The sequence below is a fragment of the Papaver somniferum genome, chromosome 8 (assembly GCF_003573695.1).
Source record: "Papaver somniferum cultivar HN1 chromosome 8, ASM357369v1, whole genome shotgun sequence".
In the NCBI taxonomy this organism is placed as follows: Eukaryota; Viridiplantae; Streptophyta; class Magnoliopsida; order Ranunculales; family Papaveraceae; genus Papaver; species Papaver somniferum.
Window position 1 is genome coordinate 92,376,933 of NC_039365.1, and position 16,509 is coordinate 92,393,441.

The following is a 16,509-nucleotide window of genomic DNA, read 5'->3' on the forward strand; positions in this document are numbered from 1 at the left end:
GGAGACTTGAACTTATCTATCACTCAAAATTCTATCTACTCTATCTCCTATCTTGAGACAAAAGTCGTTTTGCTATATAGACTTTGATTATACACATTTTCTATTTCGAGCCGAGTTTATCTCGCTTACCTATTTCTCGAAATATGTGTTGGCAAGCTTTCGCTTTGGCCAAGTTCATCTTTACCTAGTGACGAAATTCATGTTAATTTTCAATCACTTGAAAATGGCTTTGACGAAAAATGGTTTATGAATAACAACTATATAACGTCCTCTAAGAATGTTTCAATGATTGAAATGAGAGTTTATAATATATAAAGATTGTTGGATATAAGCATTGTGTGGTAACACATATATGTACAAGTCCTTATTCCTTGAATAAAAGTATGCGTACTTTGCTGATCAGGAAAACCGGAACAGAGTCCACGAACCCAGTCCGCGAACTGTCGGAGGTTCTCGTCCCGAGAAAATCTGTTGGAGTTTGTGAATTGTTTACAAACTTATTCTGGGTACTTAAGTCCGCGAACTCAGTCCGCGAACTTAAGTTGGTTATTTCTAAAAATTATTATTCGTGAACTTATACTTATATAAACTAAGGAATGCAAGTTTGCAAACCGTGGCTATAAAGTTCATGAATCGATTCGAGTGAATCAAATCGTTTTTCTTCGATTGTGTCTTGTATACTTCTATAATATCTAAGCAATTGAACAACTCTCTAACTAGTTCATTTGAGTCATTTGAACTAGTTATGGTGAAGAAGAATATGGTTGATATGAAAGTGCTCATATGGCTAACCATTTGGTTAACTATTGTTGAACCAACAAATGTACATGTTTGGGTACGGTTACACAAACCTAAAATCGTGCATTTCATTTGTGTGTAACAAGCTAAGTTTTCGATCTAACGGTTGAAAGATATTAGATTGAATCTAATCAGTTTTTCATCTAACGGTGAATGTTGAATGCTTTGTTACTAAGCTAACATTGATTGCAAACCCTGATTTGAAAGAATATATAAGGGAGAACTCTAACAACTGGGAAACCTAATCCCCACACCTCATGTGTGATAATAGTTGTATTAGCTAGAGTCGATTCTCCTTTAACCTTAGGTTTCTTCGAGACCCTGTAGGTTAACGACTTGGAGACTTCATTGGGATTGTGAAGCCAGACCGATACTACTTTCTTGTAGTTGTGTGATCTGATCTTGCTGATTCTATCGTGTTGAGTACAATCATAACAATTGGCTTGAGATTGATATCTCCGATAGGCAATATATAAAAGTAATCACAAACATCTTCGTCTCATCGTTTGTGATTCCACAGTATCTTATTTCGCCGCGTCGATTAAGATTATTGTGAGGTCATTGATAATACTGAGATGTTCTTCAAGAATATAAGTTTGGTTTATCAATTGGTTCCTGTTCACCTTGATTTATCAAAAGATGGAACAAAACTCGTAGATATTTCTGTGGGAGACAGATTTATCTATTACCATAGACTTTTCTGTATGATACAGATTTTTTATTAAAGTCTTCGACTTTGGGTCGTATCAACTCTTAGTTGTGGGTGAGATCAGCTAAGGGAATCAAGTGCGTAGCATCCTGCTGGGATCAGAGACGTAGGAGAATAAATGTACCTTGGATCAGTGTGAGATTGATTGGGGTTCAACTACAGTCCAGACCGAAGTTAGTTTGTAGTAGGCTAGTGTCTGTAGCGGCTTAATACAATGTATGTACAATCTGGACTAGGTCCCGGGGTTTTTCTGCATTTGCGGTTTCTCGTTAATAAAACTTCTAGTGTCTGTGTTATTTCTTTTCCGCATTATATTTTGTATAATTGAAATATCACATGTTGTGCGTTTGAGTCAATCAATTAGAACATCCAACCTTTGGTTGTTGATTTACATTGATTAATACTTGAACATTGGTCTTTGGTACCGTTCAAGTGATTTCTCTTGTATTCAATTGGACTCGCAGATTTTTATTTGCTTGAGTAGGAATTGAATCGAGAAAGAGAGATATAACTCTTTGATATACTTTATTAAGATTGAGTCTAGTTGATTCTCTTGAAAGTGTATTGGATTTAGTCCATACAGATTGCTAAGCGAAATATTGGGTGAGGTTGTTGTACCCCCACTTTTTCAGGTGTTACTCAAGGTGTCTCCTATGAAAGGAGTAATGAGGTTTGGGGAAAAGGGAAATTGGCTCCTAGGTTCATTGGACCTTTCCCAATAACTATGAAGATTGGAAATGTGGCATACCAGCTAGAGTTACCATCACTGTTGTCTGGAGTGCACAACGTATTTCATGTTTCTATGCTTCGTAGACACTTAAGAGATGAGGAGTAAGCTCAATAAGCATATCTTAGTGAGTTGGTTGTGAAACCAAATGCTACCTATAAAGATAAGGGTATTCGTATCGTAGAATGATAAGTTAGGCAAATAAGGTCTCGGGCAATACCATTTGTGAAAGTGCAATGGAATCCACAAAACCAGCGAGAGGCTTCTTGGGAATGTGAGGATGTTGTTCGTCGTTCTCATCCACATATCTTCAATAACGAGGTAATTTTGATTCCGGGGACGGAATCCTTTTCTAGTGGGGTAGACCGTAATATTCTTCCCTTTTAATCCGTAAACTAAAGTGGTAAAATAGGATGTATGCACCTTTTGGTTTAGAGGGGGTAGAGCCCATAATTAAAATTTGGTGTTTTATATAGCCACACCCAGGGGTTGAGATAAAAGTTAGATTTTTGACATATTCCTTTCAGTCCTAGTCGTGTGGGACGTGGAAACATATAAAAAAATTGTAAACCTAAGGAAACAAGGAAAAAAAAAAGGCGGCAGTAGCATATCAAACTAATTAGGTTTGCGGGAAAAGAATTAACAAGGGTATTTTTGCGGTAAGTCTTAATATGATTTACTATGATTCCCATAATACAATTAAGTTCTTATTTTTTATAAAAGGGTTCACTTGTTTTATGTTTCTTACGGATTGATAAGTGAAAGTTGTTCCTATTAAGTGGATTGGGATTTGCGTACTGCAAGATTGAGACAAGTTTTTCTGGATCCCTTAGTCTTAGAATATATGTAAAAGTGGGAATTAAATATCTCGTAAACCCCATTTCATGCTTGAGTTTTTATTTCGTTGTGTTCTTGTCGTCTAATCAAACTGGATTAACTATCCTAGTTGTCTGTGAGGTGAGAAAGGTAGCATGATATCTAGATAGTCAAAACTAGATATAGAAGATGTCTATTTTGGTTGCTGATTAGTGATTAGTGCGATGTGTTTAACATATGTGAAATTTTATGATTTTTTGAATATTAGCCATGTAGATCAGACTATAAGTATTTCCAAGCTAGTTGTATAGTCATTAGTGAATTGATCTCTTGTATAGGCTATATATTTGATTTTTGGATGCATTGGACTTGGCGTTAAAGATACAAATGTTGATGAAAGTAAGTATATAGTACGTTGCAGGTAGAAATTTTGATGGTAGTGGGTGTAGTACCTTACCATTTGTGAATATTGTTAGTTTAGCTACTGAATCCTATGGATCATGATGTTAAGACAAAAATGTTAAATTAAACGAAGTATTGCTGAACATTAATTAAGTTTTAAGGTTAGATCCATCACCTAGCATTAGAGATGGATTATATTACGAATTTAACCTGTTAGTTACGGTAATAGTGAACTAGTTGAGACATTTTTGTTTGTTTGCGTAACTGGTAGCTAGTATCTCTTGCAAGTCTTATTGAAGAATCAAGGAAGAGCATTGCACTTGACTATTAGCTAGTGGAGACTTAGTAAGTCAGTATAGAAAGACTTTGTTTTGTGTACACTTCGGTTCCCAGCTTGCTGGCAGTCTGCAATATTTTGGGCTCATAAGTGGGGATGGTAATTGTGTAGTGAGACCCTTGGCTAGGTGGTTTTGAGTAGGTCACTAAAGGCAGTTAAAATATCTCATTCCCAAAAGAGGAGATGAGGTGTGGATACGTTGCTAGTTCAATTTTATATGTGTTAATAGAACAACCGTATTTACTGACATAATTATGTGTGTTAGTCGTTGCGGATATGTCCCGGATGAAGTATATTATGTTTCTTAGACGTTGCGGATGTGTTCCGGACGCATTTAATGTGATTGCAGATAGGTTCCGGTATCGCATAGAGGTATATGATTTTACTAGAAATGAGTTCGTTTAGTATTACAAATATTAAGTTTGTGAAACAGGAAGGCTTTAGTTCTTTATGCCGTGACAGTTCTAAATGTAAATATTGTTTTTTTTTCTTGTGACATTTTGGTTGCGATATATTTGTATACCATTTTTATATTCTTTCGCAACTCGGTGATCGAGCGAACTTGCTCGGAGTTTAACTCCTGTTGAGTATTTCTTTCAGATGTTAGGGATCGTGAGGGAGTTTGATTGATTCCAGTTCCTGTGGATATTCTGAAGATATCTAACTGAGGGTGGACATCTATACTTCTTCTTTTATTTGTTTCCGTATTGTAATTGTGAGGCAGTGGGGATATTTGAACTTGGGTAGTTTTATCGTTTTTCAGCCATTTGTGAATCATTTTAGCATCGTCAAGAATACCGATTTGATTTTGGACATCATTGTAGCATGAAATAAAATTCCCTTCTGCATATTCAATTATAATGGAACTGTGTTCCTAGTTCTTTGTGATTTTTGTACCTTGTTGCAGGAAATTAACAACAAAATTTTCTATTTAATCATCGACCGGGGTTAGACGGAATGTAGGATCGTTACACGCACCCCATTGATAATAGCATAATTGTGACTTCACACGTGAGTTTAATCATATTACTTATGATCATTTGATAAAAGCATCCTACATGGTTAGATCTGAAACCTGTTTATCTCAATGAGTCACAACATCATAAGTGATATACATAATCATTGGGTTGTGAAAACCGAAACAATATCTCATAAACCGAAAGCAAAGCAAAAGAAATAATCATTCAGATCAAGCAATACAATAGTAACTATCAAAAGAATAACATAAATAGTTTAAAATAAAAACTTAATCATTCATTATTTATAGTTTGATAAATAGACAACGAAGATCAATACAAGGTCTATTCTAGATTTTCGTGAGTCCTCAAGGGAGTGTTGATGACATCACAATCAAACTCAAGATTTAAATTATTTCAAGCATATCCCTTTTCAGTTGTATGATTGTTTATCTCAAGTAGTTGAGATTGAAGATCAATAAGCATTTGTCTTGAATCCTTGAGCATATGTTCATGATGCTTGATGTTCTTTCCGACTGGAAAAGATCTGTTTTCATAGAGAATATCAATGAACCTTAAGTCTTTGATTAAATTTTATTTTATTTATAAGTGATTCACAAGAAAATAGTGTTAAATTATCAGTAGATGATAAACACTCTTTCACTGGTTTCTCCATTCTATATCGAGTGACTTCCCAATATAAGATAGCATCGGTTCTACCTTGTTTCCCTAAATAGGTTAGGATCGATACAACCTTAATATCTTCAATGAAAACCATACCATCAATCCTCTTGATTTCCTTTTGACTACGAAACGAGTTCGTACGTCTACTTCCTTAAACTCATGCAATTAAACATACTTTTATAAGCATGAAATCAAACCTATGTTCACTACACAATCTAGTAACGAGTTAAAAATATTATATTGATGTCGCAATTACGAAGTCCAAAAGATAAACATTATACTTCGTAATTCAATATACCAATATAAAGCACTTACAATTATTGATATATTTTCCTTAACACTTTGATCACAATATGATGATCAAGTCTATTATACTAGAGTTTCATACATATAATAACTTCACATGTTATGTTTTCAATCATAAACGACTTGAAATCTTACGATATAAAAATGAAAACAAGTCAAGTCATGTATTACTAACCTCAAGTGGAAGGATGATGTTAACGTTGATGTCGATACGTCTTCGGAATCTTCAGATCTTCAGAGTAATACTTGTATGTCTCAACAATTCTAGACTTCCTAGTCTAACCTAAAGAAGTTGACTCTAGTAATATAATCAAGTTACTTACGAGTTTTGATACTAAAATATGACAACCAACCTTGACATACCAACGCTTGGTGGTTTCAACCGAGCATGCTCTAACACCAACCTTGCAATGAAGAATAATAAAACTGACGGAGATGTTCAAAGTTTTCTTTCGTTTTTTAACGAAAAAGAGCGGAGTTCCTAGATACCCTTTTTAGTCATTAAGGAGACTTCTAATATGTTGGCTATTATTTTTTCGTGTTTGGAATGAATTCAGGCGGCTGAAGTAAATCCCGGATTTTTGAAAATTAACCATTTAACCCATGATATCTCCGAATTATGTATGGATTTCCAGGAAATTTTTGGCTTATCACAAGTCAGCTCTAGTGAAGAGGAAACAATCTTCCATAAAAATAGGTGAGATATAGTTGGAGCTTGGTTATTATTTTTATGCCCGAGACCTTTTTTCGACTATTGCTTTTAAAAAAAAGACTGAAAAGGATTTCCATGCATATAAGAAATAGATATGGGAAAAAGGTGTCCACCTTGTCTAAGATCTCTCGAGGTAGAGAAGTTGGGACCAAGAGAACCATTTAGAAGGATTGAGAAGGAGTTTGTAGAGATACATTGCATGATGAGACGAACCCAAGAATCATTGAATCAGAACGAAAGAAGGGCATATTCGCTATAAGGGCATTCAACTTGATCAAAAGCTTTCGATAAATTTACTTTTAAGGCTGAAAAACTTTTTTACTTTTGATATCATCTTGGAAGGAAGGAGTTCATGGAAATTATTATGTTATTGGTAATTTGCCTACTGGACAAGAATGCGGATTGGTTCGAATTTGTTTGTTTATTAGTGATTGAAGTCGGTTAGCAATCATTTAGTAAATTATCCAGAAAATTGAGTTACTCAAGCAAATGGGTCTAAACTCTAAAGATGTTTGAGGAGTAGATAATTTTAGTATAAGAGTTATGACAATGGTTTTGAAGTCAGGAGGTGGAGTACCCGATTTAAAGAAAGAGAGTGAATTATTAATTGATATCGTTTTGTTTAGGACCCATCATTTCTAAAATGTATTTTACTTTCTATTTTTAGGGACGAATTAGTTGGTCACTAGTAAGATTGTGAATTTACGCGCTAATTCCAATTAATCTCTGAAAACTTCGACTTTGATGTATAAATTTAGACTTGATCTATGAAAACTTCACCTGGGATCCCCCATAAACTTATTTGTTGTTTTTTTAAGTTTTATTAGAGTATAGAATTAGTCTAATGCAAATTTGTGCACTACCTAAAAACCGGGCTGCATAAGTACACCTCATTTTATTGGATGATTGATTTTTTTTAATTTTTTTATTCGAGACAAAAAAGATAGCTTCATTAAGGAGAAAACCATATTACACCATTGTGATCTTATTTTACAAGATTATAGATATCAATAAGAAGATTTTCCAAAAACATAAAGTTGGATTTCTGTTTCCTCGCTTGTTTAACAATATAAACTGCCACACCATTTGCTGTTTTATTAGCATAGTTACATATCAATGGAGATAAGTCTAAGATACGATGCTTTATTTCTATAATAATCCCCTGATTCTCCCAATTTACAGCAATGGTTGCATCATTTATAGCTTTAACTACTAATATATTATCAGATTCCAGAACCACATTGTTGAGCTTGAGGCCTTTGGCCCATAAGATAGCTTCTTTTATGGCTAGACATTCTCCATGCTCAGCTCCTAATCCTTCATTGAAATATTTTTCGCGGACTCTCATGCAATATCCTGTAGAGTCACGAATGATTAACCCAATACCAATTATTTTGTAAATTTATCATAAGAAGCATCAATGTTTAATTTTAGTTGGTTTTTAGATGGAAGAACCCAATGGTATTTTTGTTTCTCAATCTTTTATTTTCAATAGGGATCAAGCAGTTGTTAATTATGTAATTAATCTTGCAACTGTAGAATAAGTAATGGGTTTCCTATTTTGAAAAGATTGTTGCATCTGTCTTTCCAAAGTTTCCAAACTGCATAGTAGTTAACCACTTATTTGAACTATCATCCTTTTTACTTGTGAGTTTATGAACCAGCTCATGGTCCATTTTTTTTTACACTAACACCTTGTTGTTGTAGTTGATACAAATTGATAGTCATACTGAGGAAAGTGGATCTAGAATGAACATAATATATAAGAAGATGAGAAATGGTCTCTGGAGCTTTCTCACAAAGCGTACATATAATCTCAATGTCAGATTTGTATCTGTTAAGCTTGACTCTGATTGAAACAATGTCTTTAAGACATTTCCATGTAAATAGTTTAACTTTATGTCGAACATTTGTATTCCACAAGGCCTTCCAGATTTTCCTAGGGATTGAAGAAATTTGATTTCGATGGTTCCCAAGAGCTGTGAGAGTATTGTAGGTGGTTTTTACTGTAAAAACACATTTTCTACTAGGTAACTGAACCATTGTATCTTCTCATAATCAGGCAGATGCATCGTCAAGATCATACTCGCAATTGGTTGAGGAAAGAGTTATGTAACAACCTCTACGCTCCACTTCTTAAGATTGTAATCCATAAGCTGGCAGACATACACATATCTAGATGGTTCTTTAAAATTGGGATCGGGATTGAGTGGGTGATTTAAACCCTTAATTATTTTCGTGCCACATCTAACATCCCAGAAATGATGTTCTATGATTATTTGAAGACCATGCGCAATTCATTTTCATGCCCAAGACGAGTTATTATGTTGCTCATTGAGATGGAGAAAATCACAATATGGTGAGTATTTGGAGCTTAAGATTAATGCTAATAATTCATTATGTTAAGTGCACAACCTCCAAGCTACTTTATCCATAAGTGCTTCATTAAACTGTTCAAGGTTTATGAAAGCCAAGCCCTCTTTATTCTTTTCTTGACAAACATTATCCCAAGCAATGAGATTGATCCCCCTTATTATTCTTGTGCCCTCACCAAAACTTCCTCTGAATTGCATCTAATTGTGTTATTAAATTCTTAGGAATTTTGAAGCTTTCCATATCATGAGTTGGAATGGAATTTAACAAGGGTGGATCTAGCTACTTGATTTAAGTCTATTGACATCATATCAGAGTCTATTTTCAAAAGAATCCTCAATATACGCAAAACAATCTTTTTTTAGACTTATTATAAGAAGAGGCAGACCAAAATATTCGTTCGACTTACTCAAAAGTTTATTACCCAGAGTATTATCTATATGAGAATGTATATGTTGATCAAAATCTCCACATGTGAAGGCAGTTAATTTATTAAAATTGACAAGTTTCCCGGACAGTTGACCAAAATCTCTAAGAATATTAAGAATAAAAGTCATGCCCGTCTGAGAAGCTTCAAAGAAGAGAACACAATCATCTGCGAAGAGTAGGTGACTGATGACTAGAGCATTCTTGGCACCTTGTATACCTATGAACTGTTTATCTTGCTAGACAATAACTATTTTCCTAGAAATATATTCGATAATAGTAATGAATAAGTTGGGGGATAAAGGATCCCATTGTCTTATACCTATAGTGGGGGAGAATTCCTCACAACATCCACCATTCAGAAGAATAGATATTCTCACAGTGTAAATACATTCAAGAATGAGATCACACCGGTCATCACCAAAGCTCAATGATTTAAACATCTTAACTAGAAATGTTCATTCTACGTATCAAGTTTCAAGGAAATTTAACAGTTTTCTTCTTGGATCTCTTCATTGAGTGAGTTATCTCATAGGCTATGATAATATTGTCATTAATCATTCTATTGGGGACATAAGTTGTCTGATATGGAAATATGACCTTCTTCATATGGGGTTTCATTCTATTGACCAAAATTTTAGAGATACTCTTATAAATATGTTACAAAGACCAATAGGTCTGTAATCATTTGGAGTAGAAGGATGATGGGTTTTAGTGATGAGACCGACATTAGTTTTATTTAAATCTCTTTTAAGTTTCTTTGTTCAGATTTTTTTTTAAACCATGTGTATAATATCAGTTTCAATTCTATTCCATTGGGTCTGGAAAAAACCAGTTCGAAACCATCCGGACTCGGTGCATCCCAGCTTGGCGAACTCTTCACCACATGAAATATTTCTTCCGCAGATGGAATATGCATAAGAGATTGATTTTCAGAATCAGTGATAATAGGGAAGATAAAATTAAAATGACTTTCTTCTAGAGTTAGGTTTGAAGTAGATGAGATGCTTGAGAAGTGAACAGTAAGAAATCTGGAAAGATCTTATCTTGTGGTGTACACTGATCACTATTGTCTTTTAAAGAACCAATGTTATTTCTCGACCTCCTCATATTTGCTATGGAGTGAAAATATTTAGTATTATTATTCATTTCTCTATTCCAATTGTCTTTAGATTTCTGATGCCATATGTCTGCTTTTATTAGTTTCCAGCATTGAAGATTATCGACAGTTTCTTAAACCTGTTGACAATTTTCAGAATTGTACTACTGGGATTGAAAATTTTGAAGTTGGTTATCTAAGTTTTCTATCCTTGTTTGGATATATCCAAAATGATTCCTATTCCAGGCTGCTAAATCGAATCAGGTGTTAGCAAGTTTCATTTTTAGAATATGACCCGGAGAACCACGAAAATCATTATTCCAAGATTCAACTATAATTTAAGCACAAGTTTCATCTTTTAACCACTATGTTGGATGGTTGAATTTAAAAACTACCCTCACTTATTTACAATTAAAGTATAATGGTTTTTATAATAATTCAGCCAATAACATGAGAGGTACTCGTGTTTGCAAAAAGTTGTATTCGAATTAGTCTATGTAGTTACTAGGGATATAAATGGGTACCCATTACCCAGAACAGAACCAGACCCAATGAATATGGGTCCGATTTCTGGTCCTAAAATTGAACCCATTAACAACTTAGGACCCGACGGGTATTACCTAGGTCCAAAAGAGTAACAACCGTGGGGTACTCGGTTATTCATACTTTAATTCATCAATTTATCAAAATTATAAATATTTTGGTAGGTTTGGTTTTGATGTTTTTTTTTCTTTTCATTTTCCATTTTTCCTTACATGTAATCTTTATTTAGAGTATTAAAATAGAAATGCTAATAATTTAGATTCGAGTCGAAAGAGAAAAATATAAAGTTTTTGATTTTTTTTTTATAGTTTTCTTAGTACCCGCAGGTACAGACTTTGGGTCCGTAAATTTAAGAACCGATCAAGAAATTATTAGGAACCTGACCTGACTTATATTGGCCCGACTTTTATAAATAGTATCCGGGTCCAGTGATACCGGGGGCCGAGAGAACCTGGGACGATTGACAGACTACTATGTACAATAATTACTATGACTTCATTTGCAAGTATCTCTTGAATATCGAGTTATGGTATATCACGTGTATACCCTACGATTCATCTATGCAAATCATCTGATTAAATAATAAAATTTTATTTTACTTTTTATCTTTGTAGATACCTGATATACAAAGACTTATGAGAGAAACGTAACAAGAGAGAATTCTAAACAACTCATTCAATTAATAATTCCGGTGTACTTTGTTTCATGGATTTACATCCTATTTATACAACTCAATAACGCCGAGAGTTCTCAAAACAGGAAATACTTAGACATACCTAATAAAACTCAAACTCCTAAAATAAACAAACTTCTAGAACAAAGTAAACTTCAAACTCAAGTCATTCCTAAAAAAAACACCTTCTAGAAACTTCAATGCTTGATTGTCAAGCAATAATGTATGACATTTGCTTGTTTAAACCTGTGTGCATATAATCTTCACATCACTTTTGTTCTGTGCATATAATCTTCACGTCACCTTAATATCTGTTTCAAGTCATAGTCTTGGTTAGACTTGATTTCCAACAACCTCCCTCAAACCAAGACTATGTAGACTAGTCATTCCAAGTCTTTCTCGTAATATGTCAGCCTTCAATGATTTTGTAAAAATATCTGCAACTTGTTCAGAACTTGGACAAAAATTCACAACCACTTCTCCATTCTTAACTAACTCACAAATGTAATTATATTTTATATCAATGTGCTTGCTTCTTCCATGAAAAACAGGATTCTTTGTGAGTGCTATAGCTGAGTTGTTATCACATACAATCCTTGTTGGATTCATCTGCTCATGATTTAATGAACTTATCATTCTTCTTATCCACACATATTGAGTGGCACAAGATGTTGTAGCTATGTAATCTGCTTCTGATGTTGATAATGCAACCACTTGTTACTTCTTAGATGACCAAGAAAAATACCCTGATCCTATATGAAAAGCAAACCCTGAAGTGTTTTTTCTTTCTTCAGTATCACCAGCCCAATCACTGTCAGTGTATCCTATCAATTATGCCTTCCTTGAAGTACTATAGAACATTCCTAAATTAATTGTTCCTTTTACATATCTTAAGATTCGTCTTGCTGCTTGTAGATGAGGTTGAAATGGTGTTTCCATGAACCTGCTAACAAGTCCTACTCCATATACTATGTCAGGTCTTGTAGAAGTTAAATATCTTAAACTTCCTACAAGCTGTTTGAGATATGTGGGATTAACACATTCTCCATTTCCTCCTTTTTCTAACTTCAACCTTTTTTCTACTGGAGTTCTAATTGCTTTACAGTTGCTCACCTTGAAACGTTCCAGTAAAGTCTTTGCATATCTTTTTTGTGACACAAAAATTCCTTTATCAGACTGTAAAACTTCAAGTCCAAGGAAATATGTCATTAAGCCCATATCTTTCATCTCAAATTCTCTGATCATGGCCTCCTTGAATTCATCAATCATCTTAGTATTGTTTCCTGTGAAGATAAGATCATCAACATAGAGACAAACTATAATTTGATTGCCCAGAGCATCTGTCTTTACATACAAAGTATGTTCATATGTATCAATCCTTGTGTACCAAGAACGTGGTTCTTGCTTTTACCCATACAATGCTTTATTCAACTTGTAAACTTGATCTTCTTTTCCTTCTTTAATGTACCTATCTGGTTGCTCAATGTAGACTTCCTCTTGTAACACTCCATTTAAGAAAGATGATTTCACATGCATCTGATAAATCTTCCACTGATTCTGTGCTGCTAAAGCAATGATCATTCTAACAGTATCTAACCTTGCAACAGGTGCAAACACTTCAAAATAGTCAATTACAGGTTTTTGTTTATAGCCTTTAGCTACTATTCTTGCTTTAAGATGCTCTATTTCACCATTTGGTCTATTTTTAGTTTCATAAACCCACTTAACACCAATTGTGTTCTTTCCTTCTGGAAGAGGAATGAGCTTCCATGTGTTATTTCTTTCAATTGCTTCTATTTCAACATCCATAGATTTTCTCCATCCTTGATTCTTTATTGCTTCTACAAATTCTACTGGATCACAATCACCAGATAAAGCAAAGTTCACTTCTTGTTCATATTCTTCATCATCTTTGGTAATAACATAATCATTCAGTCGAGCTGGTACATTACGATTACGTAATGGTATTGTATTTTGTTGTGTTATTCTACCAGTTCTGGCTTCATCTTCAGTTCTTTCCTCATCTCCAATTCTTTCTTCATCTTCAATTATTTTTTTTTCTTCTTCAACTAATGTTGTTTCATTAATCATTCTTATTGATTCTTCTATGTTCCATTCCCATCGAGCTTCTTCTTCAAAAATCACATCTCTACTGATTACTAACTTCCATGTTTCTTTGTAAACTTTGATTGCATTGCTGTAACCAATGAAAATGTATTTTTCACTTTTGTCATGTAGTTTCTTACGTATTTCTTTAGGTATATGTGCATATGCTATGCACCTAAATACCTTAGGATGTCTCACACTGGGTTTTCTTCCACTCCATGCTTCCTCAGGTGTCATATCAATCACACTTCTTGTTGGACATCTATTCATCGTATAGACAACACAATCAACAGATTCTTCCCAATAATCTTTAGGTAAATTCTCTGCCTTTCTCATTGTACATACCATCTCCATAATTGTGCGATTTTTCCTTTCTGCTACATTATTTTGCTGTGGTGTGTATCTAGCAGTCATTTGATGTTGTATTCCATGTTCCTTCATAAAAGAATCAACCACAGTGTATTCTGTACCTCTATCTGTACGTAAAACTTTGATACTATTACCACTTTGTCTTTCAGCATATGCCTTAAAGCTCTTGAATGCTAGAAAAGCATCATTCTTTTGTTTCAATAGGTAAACCCATTTTTTTCTGCTAAGATCATCAATGAAGGTAATAAAATACCTATTTCCACCTCGAGATTCTGCTTCAATTGGTCCATATAAATCACTATGAACCAACTCGAATAATTGCTCTGCTCTTCTTGCCTATGGGAAATGGATCTTTGTGTTGTTTTCCAAAAATACAGTCTTCACACCTTGATTCAGGAGATTCAATAGTTGGTAATCCTGGGACCATCTATTTTCTTGCAAGAATTTGTAAATTATGAAAATTTACATGCCCCATTCTTCTATGCCATAACCAAGAATTTTCATCAATAGTAGAGTTGTAACATCTCTCTATTTGATGCTGAATCTGTAAAGGAAACAGTCTATTCTTAGTCATTTGAACTCTTGCAATCAATCTCCTTCTTTTATCTCTAATTATGCAAACTCCATTGTATATATTCATAGAGAACCCTTTTTCTGAAAGCTGACCCATACTTAATAGGTTTTGATGTAGATTTGGTACATAAAATACATCCATTATATAAGATTGTGTACCATTCTTGAGTCTTATTTCTATCATGCCTTTTTGAGTTATTTCCAAACTTTACAGTAGATCTCACAGTCTCATCAAGACTTACAAATAAATCTTTCTTTCCACTCATATGGTTGCTGCAACCTGTTTCCAAATACCATTGTTCTTGTGGTTGTTCTTCTGCTGAGTAACAAGCTAACAAGAGAGTTTCTCGATCTTCATCTTGTTCTTCTGCAATATTTGCTTTATTATCATGATTCCCAGCTTTATATCCTCCATCTTTGTTGTCGTGACCTCCAGCCCTGTTGTTGTACCCTCCACCATTGTTTTTGTAACCTCCAGTTTTATTGTTGTAACTTCCACCATTGTTGTTATAACCTTCAGTTTTATTGTTGTTGTAGCTTCCAATATTGTTGTTATAGTAAACATCCTTCTGTGGTTCAAGACATTCAATTTGAAAGTGACCAAGTTGTTGACAATTTTATTAAGTAATAAAATTTTATTCATCTATGGAAATGGAGAATGTGTTAAACCAGTTGAAGAAGCCTTACAAAGTCAGAAAAGAAAATTTGTTGATAGATCTAAAGTCTGCTGCTTTAATTGTCAACAACTTGGTCACTTTCAAATTGAATGTCCTGAACCACGATGTTTACCATAACAACAATATTGGAAGATACAACAACAATAAAATCGGAGGTTATAACTTCCACCATTGTTGTTATAACCTCCAGTCTTATTGTTGTTGTAGCTTCCAATATTGTTGTTATAGTAAACATCCTTCTGTGGTTCAGGACATTCAATTTGAAAGTGACCAATGTTGACAATTAAAGCAGCGGACTTTAGATCTATCAACAAATTTTCTTCCTTTATTATCTTGATATCTTCTTGAGTTAGCTTCATTGTTCCAATTTGTCTGACTTTGTAAGGCTTCTTCAACTGGTTTCACAGCTGTTTTGTCTAATATTCTCTGCTCATAAGCTTGCAAAGAACCCAACACATCATCAATTTTTAAATCTGATATTGTGTTGCACTCTTCAATTGCAGTCACTTTTGATTCAGATTTTTCTGGTAAACTACGCAATATTTTCTCTATGATGGGAGTATCTTCAATAATATCTCCATTGGCTTTCATCTCATTAACAAGACTTAATGTTTTTGAGAAAAAATCTGCTATTAACTCAGTTGAGTCTATCTGTAACAACTCATATCTTCTTTTTAGGGTTTGTAATCTTACATTCTTTACTTTATCAGAACCTTTGTAATAGTTTGTTAAAGAATCCCAAGCTCTCTTAACCTCTTTGATATGCACAACTTTATCCATGATAGACTCAGAATTCCTTGATGAAGAATATATGTTGCTTTTGAATTCTTTTTCCTATTTTCTGTTAAAGTAGTTTGCTCAGTTGGAGTAAGTTCAACTCCTGCTGCTGGTTCTGCATATCCTGTATCAACAATATCCCATACCTCTTGGTACAAAAACATATTCTCCATCTGTATTCTCCAATATTCGAAATTATTCTCATCAAAAACTGGAACCTTGATTGAATTCAAGTTTGTAGTCATCTTTTTCTTCTTTGATTAAACCACGACCTAAGATCAGATCGCTCTGATACCAGATGTAGATATCTGATATACAAAGACTTATGAGAGAAATGTAACAATAGAGAATTCTAAACGACTGATTCAATTAATAATTATGGTGTACTTTGTTTCATGACTTTACAACCTATTTATACAACTCAATAACACCGAGCGTTCTCAAAA

General features: G+C 34.0%; 1 protein-coding gene across 1 annotated transcript; it reads right to left on the reverse strand.

Annotated features, from left to right (window-relative positions):
• Positions 1 to 12,392: 12,392 nt before the first annotated feature.
• Positions 12,393 to 12,830, reverse strand: LOC113305779 (uncharacterized mitochondrial protein AtMg00810-like). The gene has a single exon (XM_026554781.1). It carries the CDS (start codon positions 12,828 to 12,830, stop codon positions 12,393 to 12,395), a length of 438 nt encoding a protein of 145 aa, XP_026410566.1.
• Between the last annotated feature and the right edge of the window lie 3,679 nt (positions 12,831 to 16,509).